General features: G+C 36.1%; 1 protein-coding gene across 3 annotated transcripts in view; it reads left to right on the plus strand.

Annotated features, from left to right (window-relative positions):
- The window catches only part of Neurl4 (neuralized E3 ubiquitin protein ligase 4), a 646806-nt gene that overhangs the window by 250089 nt on the left and 379027 nt on the right, over positions 1 to 17690 (plus strand). For all 3 annotated transcript variants that reach the window (XM_090397278.1, XM_090397280.1, XM_090397281.1), the window contains one exon: positions 3928 to 4185. In XM_090397278.1, coding sequence (XP_090253404.1) covers positions 3928 to 4185 — 258 coding nt within the window. The remainder of the gene's footprint in view (positions 1 to 3927; positions 4186 to 17690) is intronic.

A 17690-nucleotide genomic window follows, 5' to 3' on the forward strand; every position in this document is an offset into this window, starting at 1 on the left:
GAAGAATGAAAATGCATTTATTGAGCTGTTGCAGGACAACTTCCTCAAGCAGCATGTGACAGAAGGAACTCAAGAGCAAAGAATGATAGATTTGATTATAGTGTCAGTGGGAGTTTCAATTAAAGACATAACTATTCTGCCTCCAGTTGGTGACAGTGATCATGCGGTACTCACTTGGGAAGTGACTAAGTTTATGAATGTTCCGTTCAGAAAAGATTACATGCTGAACTACAAAGCAGGAAATTATGACCAACTGAGGAGTATACTGAGGTCAGTGGAATGGGATCGGTTACTGGATGGAAAGAATATTGACAGTGCATGGGAAGAATTTAAACAATACTTAAATGATGCTATATCAGAATGTGTCCCAAGATTTTGAAGAATAAATAGAGTAGGAGCCAAATGGATGTGTAATCTTATTAAGCAAGAGATTCATAAGAAAAGGACAATGTGGAAGAAATACCGTTTGCATAAGGATGACATCCTTTATGAACTTTATAAGTAGCAGGCTAGAATAGTCATAACTATTGAATGGAAAGCAAAGTCTGAGTATGAAAAGAAATTGGCTCTCTGTGATAAAGATAACCCACAAGAATTCTATCAATATGCTGCAAGTAAAAGAAAGAATGAATATTAAAGAATAACTATTCTAAATCCAGATGGCCTGAGGGTTACAGATGCAGAAAAGGTTGTTCAGTTAATGAGTGCCCATTTTGTTAAAAGCTATCAACCTGGTGAATGCAACATTGAGCTTACTGTTACCTCTTCACTAGATGAAGAAACACAGGTGTGTGAGGCCGAGGTATTAGAGCTGTTGCACAAATTGAATAAGTATTCAGCAAGGGTATAGCATCAGTAGGCACTGATGGAATATCAGCATGTGTGCTAAAAGAGTGTTCAGCTGAACTGACCATTCCTTTGACCTGGATGTTTAATATGAGTCAGAACAGGGAAGATTTTGCAGGAATGTATGGTAATTCCATTGCACAAGGGTGGTGCAAAGATCGATGTATCCAACTATCGACCAATTAGTATCTCAGGAGTGGTGGTGATGAAGATTTTGGAAAAATTGGTTAGGGCCCACATTCAGAAATGGGTTAACAGTGAATCACTACTTTGCAATGAACAACATGGGTTTACTAAGGGAAGGTCATGTTTTAGCAACTTGCTCACATTTAATAACAATGTTACCATTGAACTATACAAGGGGAATGGATACACCATGATACTTTTGGATTTTTGCTAAGGTTTTGACAGAATACAGCATGGTAGACTGTTGCATAAATTGGAGAAAATGAATTTGGGTTATACAATATTAGCAGGGATAAGAGGATGGCAGACTGACATATCAAAAAGTGGTATATGAGGGATCTGAGTCTGCAAGGTTGAAGGTAACAAGTGGTGTACCACAAGGATCAGTGCTTGGTCCACTGTTATTCAATCTGTACATTAATGATATTGGGAAGGATTTGACAAGCGATACAGCTATTTGCTGATAATGCATAGATAGGTAGGGTAATCAGGAATGCTGCTGATATGCAGTACTTGCAGAATGATTTGAATAGGCTGGAATTGTGGACATGGGAAAATGGGTGTCAGTTCAATGTCAGTAAATGTAAAGGCATTCACTTCGGCATGATTAGATATCCAATGTTGTATTATATTGGTGGGATTAGGCTAGAAGAAACTGATGAGGCTAGGAATCTTGAAGTGTTAATAGATAGAGAGTTGAAGTTCTGGGACCATGTGGCAAAGATTGCAAATACAACTCAAAATATGATTGCAATGCTGAAATGAACGTTCACATGTAAAGATAAGGATGTTATTTTGCCTCTTTACAAGGCCTTAATAAGACTTCACTTGGACTGTACAGGTCTGGTCTTCTGGTTTCTGTTGTGATTCTGATATATTGGAGCGAGTACAAAGGAGAGTGTTAGAAATGATATCAGGATGATTGTGGAATACTGATTATGAAGACAGATTGAGAATTTGTAGACTGCGGACACTAGCAAACAGGAGAAAGAGGGGGGTGATATGATTGAGACTTACAAACTTCTGAAAGGGTCTTACAAGATTTCAGTTGATGGAAATTTTCAATTTATGGATGGTGGGGGAAAGGACGAGAGGGCATCCTTGGAAGCTGAGAATGAAGGGTTTGAGGGATAGATTTTTCTCTCAGAGGGTGGTGCGTGATTGGAGTGGATTGCCGTTAGATGTTGTGAGTGCAAGCAGTGTGAATGAATTCAAGAATAAGTATGAAAGCTGTGTGTGTGTGTGTGTGTGTGTGTGTGTGTGTGTGTGTGTGTGTGTGTGTGTGTGTGTGTGTGTGTGTGTGTGTAGTATGTGGCCTCCCTCGATAAGTCTCTGACTCCCTGGAGGTCTCTCTTAATAATAATAGCTATCAACTATGCAGATCACAAATCCTTCCAACCTTTGAATGTTCACAATTTGGATATTGTCAATAAGATTCACTCCAATATTCTGGTTTTTGAAGCTTGCAAAGCCTCTATATCTTATCTGTATCAATGATGCCCCTTAGGTGCAAAGAACCAGATTAAAATCCTATCTAGGATGTGAGAACCTTTATAAGGGTTTTTGTAACTGAAGGTGAGTAGCTAGTGTCATACCGAGATGGTAGATTTTTCATCCTGCAAAACAGGCTATTGACCTTATATATATATATATATAAGGTCAATATATATATATATAAAACCTCATTTTTTCCCTCTATAATTCCAAACATCTACATTTGCTATTTGTATTTTCTCTGTTTCTATGATTGTTGTACATCAGATTTGCATTGGTAATTTCCTTGTAATCCTCTAAATTTGTTATCAAACACTGCAACATAAATAAAAGAAAGTTGCTTTAGCCATTATTCCAGCTGAAACCAAAATCAAATCCAAAATCAGCTACATTTAGAACTTACACATTTCACCAAATAGTTGGATACTGAAAATAGTCACCTCTTCTTACTATAAGAAATTGTTATATTGAGCCATTTATCATAATAAACAACTGAAAAGTAACATAGCTTCAATTGCATTCTGAAGGAAATCCATTATAGCAAACTTTCCACTGTAAAAAATTTGCCTCTTGATTCCATTTATAACTGTACATCATCTTTCTCTTATTCATCGATTGTACTTCATAGCAAAAAATTAAATACCATGCTTAAGTTAAATGTATTTTACATATTCTTGGGATAGACTGTGGCATAATGCTTTTTCCAGAATTTATGAAGATAGACTTCATGAATTCTTGATAATGAATTTCCATGGATGAAAATTTTGATTATAGAAACAGTTATAAGTTTGTATCTGGCTGAAGGCTAAAATCAATGATATTCAGAAAATTCTTTGTGAATAAAAAAATCAGCTTCCTTGCAGGATTCACTCCTTAGGCTTAAAACTATGCACCATGTTTAGTTCACAGTATTATAGCAGATGATCTCTTTAATCAAGTGATGTAATCCTAAATTTTGAGATCATACACCCACTATAAACTCTTCATGGAACTGTTCATTTAAACTATTCAACTATTATACTCTAAGCCAGGGATTCTCAACCTGTGGTACGTGAGCCACTGCCTTACTGATACATCTAATATCTTGAATTAAATATAGTGGTACACCACTGGAAAAGGTTGAGAACCCCTGCTCTAAGCTATTTACAGTAGTATAGCAGTTGGGTAATTTCTCTAATCAAGTGATGTAATTCTAAATTCTGAGATCATACATTCTTTAAACTGTTAAAATAAATACTTTGTATTTTACTGTAGTCTTTTTATGCAGTTCAAGCACACACACAAGGAAAGCATATTACTTATAGTTCTATTAGTCTTTTAGGGTAAGAATAAAATTAGTTTCAGGCCTTGGATTAGACCGATTCTAGTAGATTTATAAAATACACATCTTTTAATTTGCAGAAAATGGAATACTTAGTAATGTTAATGAGCCATGTCAGCAGACTATAAATCAGACATCCACAAATAGTTTGCAATTTCATAGTTTGCATGGACGGAATGCCCGTGTTCTTACTAATGGATATACTGCCCTTCGTCCAAATGCTGATGGAGAATTTAATGATGCTATCGTTATTAGCAATAGGCAACTAAAAGATGGAGAAATGTTTGAAGTTGTGATAGAACAGATGGTTGATCGATGGTCTGGTTCCATAGAAGCAGGTGAGTTTTGAGACATTTCAATTAATTTAATCTCAGTAATTCATTTTTACGACCAGGTAAATTGTTGTAAAAATAAGGGTTATGATATGTGAATGAAATAAAAAAAAAACACTTTTTTTTTTTTTGTTTGTTAAAATATTCCTTAATACACCCACAATACTTAAATAGTATAGTTTACAATCTTTTATGCTAGGAGCAACATTAGAATTGTTTATTGGTGTGTGTGTGTGTGTGTGTGTGTGTGGTGGGGAGAATGGTGGCAAGAAGTTATGAGCAACTTGTGTGTACCAAAGTGAAAATGCATTAAAAATGTTTCAAAGTAAATGTAATGATAGATTAGGTATTGGTAGTTATTCATAATAGTGCTTCATGGTAAAAACAACACCATTACAAAATAATAAATAATTTATTGAGTTACCAATATTTTACTGGATTTCAGAACAGCATTTTCATTGCACAAATTACAATTGGAATAAAACACACCACAATTTAATTGGATTGTTGCTGAAACCTTTCAAAATATGTAACTGAAAAAAGAACTAGGGGTCAGATAAAAAAGTTAATTCAGAGAAGTTAAGCTAAATGTTGTCTCAGAATAACTATTTCTTCCAAATCTTAGGCAAATTAATGCAGTCATACTTATTGAGGTTAGGGAAGTGTTTCATAGCTGATGCTGATTATTCTCAAAATGGTCTTCTAAAAATTCTATAAAACAAACCTACAGTGACTTCAATGTAATACAGATGGCTTTGACTTAATGCTCTGTAATAGGTTATGTTTTTACATTCCTCATGCAGATGTTAATAGTTCTACTGGTCTGTTCAAGTAGGCTAAGAAATCTTAAATTGATTCTAAACTCCTAATCTCAATAGGTATGTGACATTAATTTGCACATGATTTCTTTAGCTTGTCCTTTCTGAATTCACTTCATTTCTATCTGGCCCTTTAGCTTGTCCTATTTTGTTCCAGAAATAAAAAAGTACTGTAATGAAAATCTTGTTTTTAAAGTGCTTTTCACTTTAGACTCTCACCCCATGATTTTCATTTTGTTTCCTTGTGCCAGGCAACTTTCATGTAGTATTTCTTCAGTTTTGTAACCAACAAACTAAATTGATTGCAGTTAATAACATAGAAACTTAAAATGACATACAGAAATTTTGGGAAGTATTTTGCACTGCATGATTGGTCAGGCTAATTCTTGGAACAGTATTTCAACATGAACTGGAAGAATTTATGCCCATATTCCATACAACATGCATTTGAAGAGTTTATAAAATGCAGGGCTTAAAGAATTGGCAGATCTTGTTAAACTGTTAGTTTTAATGAGGTGAATGATGTTATAGATTTAATGGATTCTCACCCCCAGCAATTAATAATGAGGACTTAGCATAAACCCAATAATAATAATGATTATTATTCTTATTACTAACCCTCCATGGAGTCAACAAACTGATCATGGGAGGTTCATTCAACTGACAACATATTTATCGAACCAAATCTTAAAAGCCATAACACTCCTTGCATTAACAACACATTCTGGTAATGCATTCCATTCACTGACAGTTCTCCATGTAAAAAATCTACTCCTAACACCCTTCTTCATCACTTTTACATAACTTCTAGGAATGACCTCTGGTTCTTCCCCCTCTCACCTTCTACTCTTTTTATAATCACCTCTGGATTAATCTGATAAAATGCTCTCAATAACTTAAATGTCTCTATCATATCGCCTCTTTTCCTCCTATCCACCAAACTGCAATCCACATTTCTTCAATCTCTCTCCATAGCCAGCATTCGAAACTCCTGATATTGTTTTAGTTACTCATCTCTCCAATGTCTCCACATCACATTGAAAACCAGGTGACCAGATCTGAACACAATAGACCAAGTGTTGTCTGACCAGTGCCTTATACAGTTGCACAACTACTTCCTTATCCTTGCATGTTAGAGTACTTCTTATCTTATATCATATTGCAGCACTAGCAATATGCCCTCTAAACTTCAGTCTACTGTCAACCATCACTTCCAAATCTCTAATCTGCAGTACATAATCGATATAGTACACAGCCTTATATTTCTGCACCTCTAAAATGCAACACCTTGCACTTATTGATATTAAAACTACAACCCTCATTCTTTTGTCCAAGTAAAAAGTCTATTAAAATCTTCCTGAAGGGATTCAACATCAGCAGTGCTACTTATAATTCTTCCCAACTTTGCATCATCAGCAAATAACTGAAGATCCCCAGTCAGTCCACAGGATATATCGTTTACAAACAAGCTAAATGGCAGGGGCTCAAGAACAGAACCCTGGGGCACGCCACTGGTTACCCTTCTTTTTTGAGTACGATGTTTCATCATACACAACCTGCTGGTATCGTACAGGGAGCCAATTAACATTGAATGACTTATGAGAAGTTTTAAAAGCTGGCTGTTGATTATTTTGAAGATTAATGATCTTTTTTATGATAGAGCATTAAAATTTCAGCATGGAATACGATTGGATTTACTTTTCACCTTATCAGATAATATGTGAAAAGCTCCATGGAAAGAAGCAAATGATCCTTGATTTCTTCTTTAAAAAAGCCAGTCAAGAAAAATCAATCATAGGAAAATAGCCTAATGACCCTCAACAAGGACCTTTGGTCTTTAATGCATATTCTAGTTGAAAATTATAAAATGGCACTTGGTAATACTGTGCTGATGGTATTCAGTGACTCCCACAAATTTGGAAACAGTTGCAGAACATGGCAGGAGATTACATTGAAGGGATGTTATTGTATAGACTTGATGAATAAACTGTTTTATATTTTGTGCACATATTGCCACTACTTAATTTACTACCCTCATACTATCTACAAAATTCTTCACAAAACTCTACTTAAAAATAAACTGGATTACAATAAAATTGTAACCATTCCATACATTAAAGGAATATCAAATAAAATAAATGGAATACTACAGAAATACACCCTTAATGCCACCTTTAAAACCTCCTGTAAAATTGAAGAACTTATTCAACTCCTCTAAGGATCCACTTTCTCCATTGGCCCACCCTGTATTCATTGCATACCATATTCACATATAATTTGCCTTACATAGATAAAATAGGATGCACAATTTCTATCTGGAAAAAGGAACATAAATGGCACATAAAATTGAATAACCATGGTAAATCTGCCCTTTCCGGTTATGCCCTGAATACTCTATGTAGAATTGACTGGAAAGCACCTGTTCTTTACATCACACCAAAAACATGAGCTCAAAAGCTGGTATGAGCTCTCTTTAAATTTGAGCTCATACCAAAAACATGGTATGAGCTCAATTAAAAAAGACCTGTGAAACCACCCTAATCTTAACAATCATCTATTAACCACCCTAATCTTAACAATCATCTATTAACCACCCTAATCTTAACAATAATGGTGGTCTAAAAATCCCAAGAATATGGATGACACATATTCTGCCCACTTAACCTTTCATTCTAAGAGTTAATTATAATTAGCACTGTAGTAATTTAGGATCTTAGCTTTAATATAACAAACACTTATGTTAAATTATTGATTACTTACTTACTTATTCCTCTTCACTTATGCATCTCCATCCGACTCTGTTTTGTGTTTCTCCGTTTGTGTCCAGATCTTTCCAGTCTTTCTGAGGTCATCTTCTGCTCCTCTCCACCAGCTCATCTTTGGTCTACTTTTCCTCTCTTCCTTTTTCCTTGCAGATTCCACTCTAATGCGTGTTTGACTTTGTCTTTTTTGAGGTTTATTTAGTACATGCCCTATCCATCTCCATTTTCTCTGATTGATGTCATGCATTATCGGTTTTTGTTTAATTTTTTGTCATAAATCTTTTTGTAAAATTCTTCTTAAACATTTATTTACAAAGCTTTGCAGTTTTTTCCTAATTGCTTTTATTGTTGTCCATGTTTCTGATGCATAGAGTAGAACTGATTTGATATTTGTGTTAAATAACATGATTTTATTTTTTAAGCCTATTCGCTTTGATCTCCATATTTTCCCTAACATGTTAAAAATTATCTGTGTTCTCTATCTTAGATTTTATATCTTCCTCTACTCCTTCCTGTTTATTTATTGATCTTAGGTAATTCAAGTTCTCCACTATTTATAAAATTTGAACATCCAGTACTGTCTTTTTGTTTATTATTTTTTCCTTTAGTGTTACATGGTAATCAGCATTCATTTCAGGAATTGTGGAGCCTACAACTGTTAGAAATAATCACTTTAATTTCCCGACGTTTCGACCTTCATATTAAAGTCATCATCTGGAGCGCGCGCGCACACACACACACACACATATATATGTACACACACAGAGACAAGCTGTATTACATTTCAAACAGTATGCCAAAGAGACAATGATTTGATCAACAGTTATTGTACTGGCCTGACCTCTAGTGAAAAAATAAATAAAGTAAAATAACTACATCAAAACTATATTTTGTTTCTAAATCGGAGAACAATTTCATACAGCAAAAGTGATGTCCTAATTTAACATGAGAGTTATTATATTAAAGTTAAGATCCCAGATTATGTACAGTCCTATTTATAATTAACTCTTAGATGAAAAGGTTATATGGGTAGAATATGTGCCTTCCATATTCTTGGGATTTTTTTAGACCATTATTGTTAAGATTAGGGTGGTTGATAAGAATTTCAGAGGTCTCCTTAAATTCATGTTCATACCATGTTTTGGTGTGATGTAAACAAAGGTGCCTTTCCAGTCAATTCTGTGTAGAGTATTCAGGGCATGATCAGAAAGGCCGAATTTACCATAGTTATTAAATTTAATGTGCCATTTATGTTCCTTTTTTTTTTTTGGATAGAAATTGCGTGTCATGCTTCACCTATATAGAAAATCCCAAGAATATGGAAGGCACGTAATCTACCCACATAAAGGAAAAAATAATAATCAGAAAGAAGACTTACTGGATGTCCTTTCTGTCTAAGAGTTAATTATAAATAGGACTTTTTTTTTTTTGAAATATTTACAAATTAAATAGTCATTACTGTGGTTATTACATGTATTTTTAGTGATAAATAGGACTGTATATAGTATAGTATATATTCCTGTATAGGACGTAATCCAGGATCTTAACTGTAATATAACAACTCTCCTGTTAAATTAGGACACCACTTTTGCTGTAATAAAACTATATATGAAATCATTCTCTGATGTTATAAATAGAATATTGCTTTGATGTAGTTAGTTTGCTTTTTTTATTTTACTATTATTTTTACTATTATTATTTTTTTTTTTTCACTAGAGGTCAAGCCAGTAGAATAACCATTGATGAAATTATTGTCTTTTTGGCATACTGTTTGAAATGTAATATAGCTTGTCATGTTCTCATTAAAATATATTAATACCGTATCACTGAAAGTGCTTTATTTTCAATACTATTCCTAAGATTCGCGATTTAACGGACTTTTGATTTTACGGACAACTCTTAGCGCCTAATAGTCCATAATAAATTTAGTTTAATCCTTTATCCAAGTGTGTGCAAACAAAGTTTGCACCTGAAAATATCTTCAGGACTGGGGTAAAGTGGTACAACACCAGGCAACCCCTTGCAAAGGTGGAGCAAGCTACCAATACTCCTATCTCAGTATCTCCCATAATGCAAAACACATCTCCTTGCAGATATGTATAATGTTATGCATTAAGGGAGGGGCCACTACCCAACTGGCTCCAGAATGTTCAACATGTTTGTCAATTTTTCTTTTTCATGAACATCCCAGTCAAAGACTCCCTCTTTCTCATCAACAATACAAAATCCATTTCTGCTCAATATTTTAGTACCATTTCTGTCTTGCAGTCTACATATTTTGAAGGCAAGGTGAATTCTTGCTATAAAATTGAGGCTACAACCATATATTTACTTTTTTTTTATGTGACTCTCTCTCACATCAGGGTGTATACCTATGATACCTAAGTAATGGGTAGGCTAAGTATTTTTTATTTATTTATTTATTGTAGTTTTTAATTCATTCTTTAATCATCATCATCATCATCAAATTCCTGCCATGTACCCTCAAGGGGTGTACAGGATATGACAGTACTACATGAAAAAATTACATCATTACTAACTTCCTATCTACAATTTTCCTCCAAATCAGTCTGTTACTTGTCAAGACTCCAACATTATCAGATCTTATATTTCTATCGTCTAAGGCACTTTGTACCGTATCAATCCACCTATATCTTGGTCTTCCTCTGGGTCGTTTTCCTGCCAACCTGGCAGAGAACACTTGTTTTGCTAATCTTTCCTCGCCCATTCTGTTTAAATGACCATATCATCTGAGATTAGCTCTGCTAACACATTCCTGGATGCTGACAATGTCAAGTTCTTTCCTAATATCCTCATTTTTAATATGATATTGCCATTGATGCCATCTGTTCATGCCTCTAATCTTTCTCAGGACTCTCATATCTGCGGTCTCTAGTCTTTGGTCAAGTGTTTTACTTCTGACCCAGCTCTCAGATCCATAAGTTAAAATTGGTTTGAACACAGTCTTGTATACAGCTAATTTAGTGTTCCGACTAATTTCTTTCTTATTCCATATGAATTTATTCAATTGACTTCCCACGATACCAGCTTTGCTGATTCTGTTGTCTATTTCTATATTTAGTTTACCATCTTCAGTAAAAATTGTGCCTAAGTAGCTGAAATGTTTTACTTGTTCCACAGGTTCTCCATTCACAACACAGTTGACATTTTCAATGATTCTGCCTATTTTCATTGTCTTTGTCTTTTTATTGCTGACCTTCATACCATATCTATTACAACAGCTATTCAATTTAGTCAGAGAATCTTGCAGACTTGTAGCGGATTTATTTAGAAGTATAACATCATCCGCATAAAGCAAAGAGCTGACATTAACATCTCCAATTTTGATATCAGGTTTAATACCACATTCCTTCATAATGTGATCCATATAGATAATGAATAACAGAGGGGATAATGTACATCCTTGTCTCACACCAGATTTAACATTAAACCATCTTCCTGTACTTCCTTCAATTCTAACTGCTGACTCACAACTCAAATAAAGACTAAGTATTGCTTGATATGATGCCCCATTGACACCATATAACTGCAGCGTATTGAATAGCTTCTCTCTTGCCACCTTGTCATATGCCTTTTCCAAATCGACAAAACTTAAATACAGATCTTTGTTATATTCCCATGCTTTCTCGACTATTTGTCGTAAAGTGAAGATCTGATCCTGACAGCCTCTATTTGGCCTGAATCCAGCTTGTTTTTCACCAAGCTTTTCTTCCACAATTCTTCTCAACCGTTTCTCAAGTATACTTGCATAGATCTTGCCAGGAACACTCAGTAGGGAAATACCTCTGTAATTCTCACATTCAGTTTTATTTCCCTTTTTATATATGGGTACTATGAGAGCTCTACTCCAATCATCGGGAATTCGTCCCTCTGTCCAGGCTTTCTGAACTATGCAGTGCAGCCACTGTAAGACTCTTATACCACCATACTTCAGCATTTCTGGTCGAATATCATCTACTCTTGTTGCCTTTCCACATTTCAAGCCTTTGATGGCTTTTTCTACTTCAAGTATGGATATGTATTCCTGACTGCATGCCTGGTCAGTGTTTTTTATCACTGTGCTGTCATCACTGCTTGTTTTATTTAGCAGTTTTTCAAAGTAATTACTCCATACTTCAAGGATATCTTTTTCTCCTGTTTTCATTTCACCTTTATCATCTCTAATTCCTTTTACAGCACTCTTTCCTCCATTCCTAAGCTTCTTCAACAACCTCCAGAATATTCTGCCACCTTCTTGATATTTATTTTCTATATTCTTGCCAAAGTCCTCCCATGACTTTTGTTTAGCTAGTTTTACACACTGTTTAGCTTTCTTACATTTGTCTCTGTATTCTGTAAAAGTAAAAGCTGACTTATTTGCCAGGAACTTTTGATATGCTTCATTCTTTAAATAATCCAGAAACCCTACTCTAGAGACCAAATGGAATTTTTCAAGCCACTTCATGCCTCCATTAAGTGGGTGAACTCACACCAGGCAATGTAATTCATCTCCCTCCATAAGATAGTCACAAACACCCATGCCCACAGCAAAATAAATTCAAACACTTAGCCTGTTGGTTCAATTCCTGCTGTAGGTGGGATTCAAAGAGAGTAGATATGCTAACCTCGGCCAGCCGTGCTCATTTTCACTTAATTCCTCCCACAGCTAAGTACCAAATGAAATGTTTTGAGTAGAAAGCTTTAAAGGGCTTCACTTTAAAACCAGAAGTCTGGATGAGATTTCTTGGTGATTATCAGGCTAGTTTGCTCTTGTGCATGTTTTTGTAATCTTCTCTTTGCCATTAAAAAGTCATTTATATGCATAATCTTATTTTCAAGTTGGAACAAAACAGCACATTAACATTCATTCTTGGATCATCCTAATAACAAGACTGACTTCAAACCATTTAACATTTCCAGTTTTTACAGAAAGCTCAACCGCATGACTTACACATAATTGCTAATTCACTCCAACCACTACCACCGGAAAAAACTAGACATTAGAGTATAAAGTTAAGTCAGTTTACTGAGAAGGTCCTGCATTGCGAAATTTTAGTCACTCGAATTGACCTTCAAAAACAGTCACTGCATGACTTGAGAGGTAACGTAAATTGGGCAGCGAGAGATATGAGATTCTTGCTTGAGGTAGTACAAAAGAAGACAGAGAGAGGAAAGATAGTGTGCGTGTTGCCTAGGTATGATAGTGACGAGCTGAGTAGAAGAGCAGTAATATTGAATAACATAATAGCTGGAATGTGTCAGAAGAGAGGATTGGAATATGTGGATGCTTGGAGGGCATTTGAGGACAGAGAGGAATTGTATGCGAGAGACTGCTTGCATTTGAATGAGGAAGGACGTAGGCATCTAGAGAGATTACTGTTCTGAACAAGTGAGTGTGTCAATGCAGGGAAACTAGAATGCCCAAGGTGGATGGTAGGAGGGGGTGGCCTCTTGTGGAAATGGATACTTAGGAGAAAGGGATGACATCAAGTAACACTGAGCCCAGTGGAGTCTAGAGGGGATAATGCTGGGTATAGAAACAGTGCCATTTTGATGCTTTATACTAATGTCAGGAGTATCCAGAATAAAGGAGAGGAATTGGTGGTGCTGATAGCATCAGCCTGGCCAAAGATTATTGGGATCACTGAGATGTGGTTGACAGAAGAGGATATAATAACAGGATAGAAGTAGCAGGGTACAGCATTTTTTGGAAGGATAGGAAGGGAAAGAAGGATATTTAGTAGGGTGTTGCTACAAACCAAGGAGCACAGACGGTGGGGACTAGGAGATGTTTAGCCAGTTGAGCTTGGCAAGTGAAGAAGAATGATTGTTATGGGAGATTTTAACTACAGCAGTATAAATTGGGGAGAGGAAGATGCACGTAGCAATAAGGGAATGGAATGTCTAGAATTCTTGTCTTAGGCAACATGTAATAGAGGGAACAAGAGGTTCAATAGTTTTGGATTTGGTCATAGCATCAGAAGAGTTGATAATAATTGAAATGACATCTCTTCCCACCAATTGGAGAGAGTGACCATGTGGTTTTGACTTGGAAGATGAATAGACATGCAAGAGTATCAAAGAGATGGGAACGTATGTGGAATTATAAGGTAGGTGATTATAATAGTCTTAGACATCAACTTGGGGAAGTTTCATGGAGGGAGGAATTGGAAGGCCAGGATATCATTAATGCTTGGGAAATTGTGAAGGAATATTTGTTAGCAGCAATAGTAAGCTATATTCCACAAGTGAAGAAGAGGATGCGATTTGGTGTAAAGTGGATGACAAACAATATTAAACAGGAATTGCATGTGAAAAAGAGGCTATGGAAGAGATATAAGGAGACAGGTGAAGAGCAGATGCATGAAGAATATAACACCCACACCAGTTGAGTGACTAGTATGGTAAGGAAAGTGAAACTGGAATATGAGAAGAGATTGGCCCTAAGATCCAAAGAAAATCCTAGGGAATTTTTTAGCTATGTTGCCAGTAGGAGGAGAAATGATTGTGGAAGAATGACATTGTGGGATAAAAATGGGAATAGAGTGATTGATGCAGAGGACATAGTGGAATTGTTCAATGAACACCTTATGTTTTTATTATCCCTCTAGTATTAAAATTTACTGGAAGAGTAAATTTTAATACTAGAGAGATAGGGCAGGTTCGAGGTTTAGAGGTGCAGGAGGAGAGCGTGTTCCAAATACTGTGTACTCTGGATGTCAGTAAAGCTGTGTGAGTTTCAAGGTATTTCAAGGTTTCGAGTTTCAAATAGGAAGTATTTCACCACGAGTTTTGAGAGGATGTGTTAAAGAACTGACAGCTCCCTTGACCTGGCTTTTCAATGAAATTCTGGCTGTGGGAAAGGTGCCCAGGGAATTGAAGGAAAGTAAGATAGTGCCATTGCATAAGAGCGGTAACAGACTGGAAGTGTCTAATTATAGGCCAGTTTGTTAAGATCTTGGAGAAAGTAGTTAGCGACCGTATACAACATTGGGCAGATGAGGATAATGTTATCTTTGAGAGTCAACATGGATTTGTGAAGGGATGCTCTTGTTTTAGTAATATGCTAGCCTTTTATAATAAAGTTGCAAGAGCAGTAGATGAGGGAAAGGCATATACCATTTTCTTGGATTTAGCGAAGGCATTTGACAGGGTGCCACATGATAAGCTGATATTTAAGTTACAGCACGTGGGTTTCGATTTCAGGTTGGTCATCTGGGTTCAGGATTGGCTGTCCGATAAGTATCAGAGAGTTGTGTATGGTGAGACAGTTTCAAGGAGGCAGAGGGTTACAAGTGGGATCCCACATGGCTCACTACTGGGACCCATATTATTTAATCTCTATATCAATGACATTGTGTGGATTGCAGGGTGATATTCAGTTGTTTGCAGATGATGTGAAGCTGGGAAGGGTTATTAGTAATATTGCAGATGTGGTAGTCCTGCAGGAGGATTTGAATAAGCTAGACAGATAGGCAAATGAATGGGGGTGTCGATTTAAGGCAGCAAAAAATTTCATGCCGGCTGGGGCATCGCCCGGTTAAACAAGGCCCCTGTTGTTTTCGCCAGGGAACCAGGGCAAACAGCGAAAAGTCAGCTACTGGAACAAATCTGAAAACAAACCCCAGCTCAACATCACCAGAGTTAAAGATTGGTACTATCAACATAAGAAGCCTGAATGGCAAAGAAATGGAGCTAGCTGAGGAATTAGATAAGTACTAGATCGACATAATAGGGGTGACTGAAACAAAAAAGACAAAAACTGGTGAGATCTTTCTGAGCAATAAATACAAAATGTTATATTCAGGCAATGACAATCAAGGAAAAGAAGGAGTAGCCATAGTATTCAACACAAAATATGAGGCTAATCTTCTTGAATGGCAGCCAGTCTCAAGTAGAGTAATGTGGGCAAATATGAGAATGGGGAACTGGACAATGAGACTTATTTGTGCCTATGGTCCCACAGAAGGTTCTGCTAAGGTAGAATTGGAGGAATTTTTTGAGGCTTTAGAAAAAGCAACTGACACAATGAAAAAGGAAAAGTTGGTCCTTGTTGGGGATCTAAATAGCAGAGTAGGAAATGATTGTGAGACATACAAAAATATTTTGGGAAAATTTTGAGAAAAGAGCAAAGCTAATAATAATGGCAAATATCTGTTGGATTTCTGCTCAGGACATGGACTGGTTATTACTAACACCATGTTCCAACATAAAAATGTGCATAAATTCACATGGAGAGAAGAGGCTAGGAATAAGAAAAGTCTCATTGACTATGTTATTGTTGATAGTGATGTTTTCTCCCTGGTGCAGGACACCAGAGTGTACAGAGGATGTGAAATTGGAAGTGATCACTATTTAGTCTTGAGCAGGATAAAATTGAATTTCATATTGAAAAGAATAACATGTAAGAAAGTTTTAAAGCGAATAAAAGTTGAGCAGCTCTCAGATGTGAACTGTAGACTGAAATACACAAAGATTATTGAAGAAAAAATGAAAGAGTTTGAGAACAGGAATCAAACCTTGGAGATTCAGTGGCAAACTCTGAAGAAAGCATTGATTGATTCTGCCACAGAGGCATGTGGTGAGGTTATCTACAAGGATAAAAATAAATCAGAACTCCCTGGTGGACACAGGAAGTTAAAGAGGCAGTGAAGGAAAAGAAGAAAGCATATCAAAAGTTCCTGGCAAATAAGTCAGCTTGTGCTCTTAGAGAATACAGAGACAAATGCAGAATGCTAAACACTGTGTAAAACTAGCTAAACAAAAGTCATGGGAGGACTTTGGCAAGAATATAGAAAATAAATATCAAGGAGGTGGCAAAATATTATGGAGGTTGTTGAAGAAGCTTAGGAATGGAGGAAAGAGTGCTGTAAAAGGAGTTATAGATGATAAAGGTGACATGAATATGAGAGAAAAAGATATCCTTGAAGTATGGAGTAATTACTCTGAAAAACTGCTAAATGAAACAAGCAGTGATGACAGCACAGTGGTAAAAAACATTGACCAGGCATGCAGTCAGGAATACATATCCATACTTAAAGTAGAAAAAGCCATCAAAGGATTGAAATGTGGAAAGGCAGCAGGGGTAGATGATATTTGACCAGAAATGCTGGAGTATGGTGGTAATCGAGTCTTACAGTGACTGCACTGCATAGTTCAGAAAGCCTGGACAGAGGGACGAATTCCCGATGATTGGAGTAGAGCTCTCATAGTACCCATATATAAAAAGGAAAATAAAACTGAATCTGAGAATTACAGAGGTATTTACCTACTGAGTGTTCCTGGCAAAATCTATGCAAGTATACTTGAGAAACGGTTGAGAAGAATTGTGGAAGAAAAGCTTGGTGAAGAACAAGCTGGATTCAGGCCAAACAGAGGCTGTCAGGATCAGCTCTTCACTTTACGACAAATAGTCGAGAAAGCATGGGAATATAATAGAGATCTGTATTTAAGTTTTGTCGATTTGGAAAAGGCATATGACAAGGTGCCGAGAGAGAAGCTATTCAATACGCTGCAGTTATATGGTGCCAATGGGGCATTATATCAATACTTAGTCTTTATTTGAGTTGTAAGTCAGCAGTTAGAATTGAAGGAAGTACAGGAAGATGGTTTAATGTTAAATCTGGTGTGAGACAAGGATGTACATTATCCCCTCTGTTATTCATTATCTATATGGATCACATTATGAAGGAAAGTGGTATTAAACATGATATCAAAATTGGAGATGTTAATGTCAGGTCTTTGCTTAATGCGGATGATGTTATACTTCTAAATAAATCCGCTACAAGTTTGCAAGATTCTCTGACTAAATTGAATAACTGTTGTAATAGATATTGTATGAAGGTCAGCAATAAAAAGACAAAGACAATGAAAATAGGCAGAATCATTGAAAATGTCAACTGTGTTGTGAATGGAGAACCTGTGGAACAAG

The sequence above is a fragment of the Typopeltis vanoorti genome, chromosome 8, assembly GCF_054136105.1.
Source record: "Typopeltis vanoorti isolate ZY-2024b chromosome 8, IOZ_Tvanoo_1.0, whole genome shotgun sequence".
Taxonomy (NCBI): domain Eukaryota; kingdom Metazoa; phylum Arthropoda; class Arachnida; order Uropygi; family Thelyphonidae; genus Typopeltis; species Typopeltis vanoorti.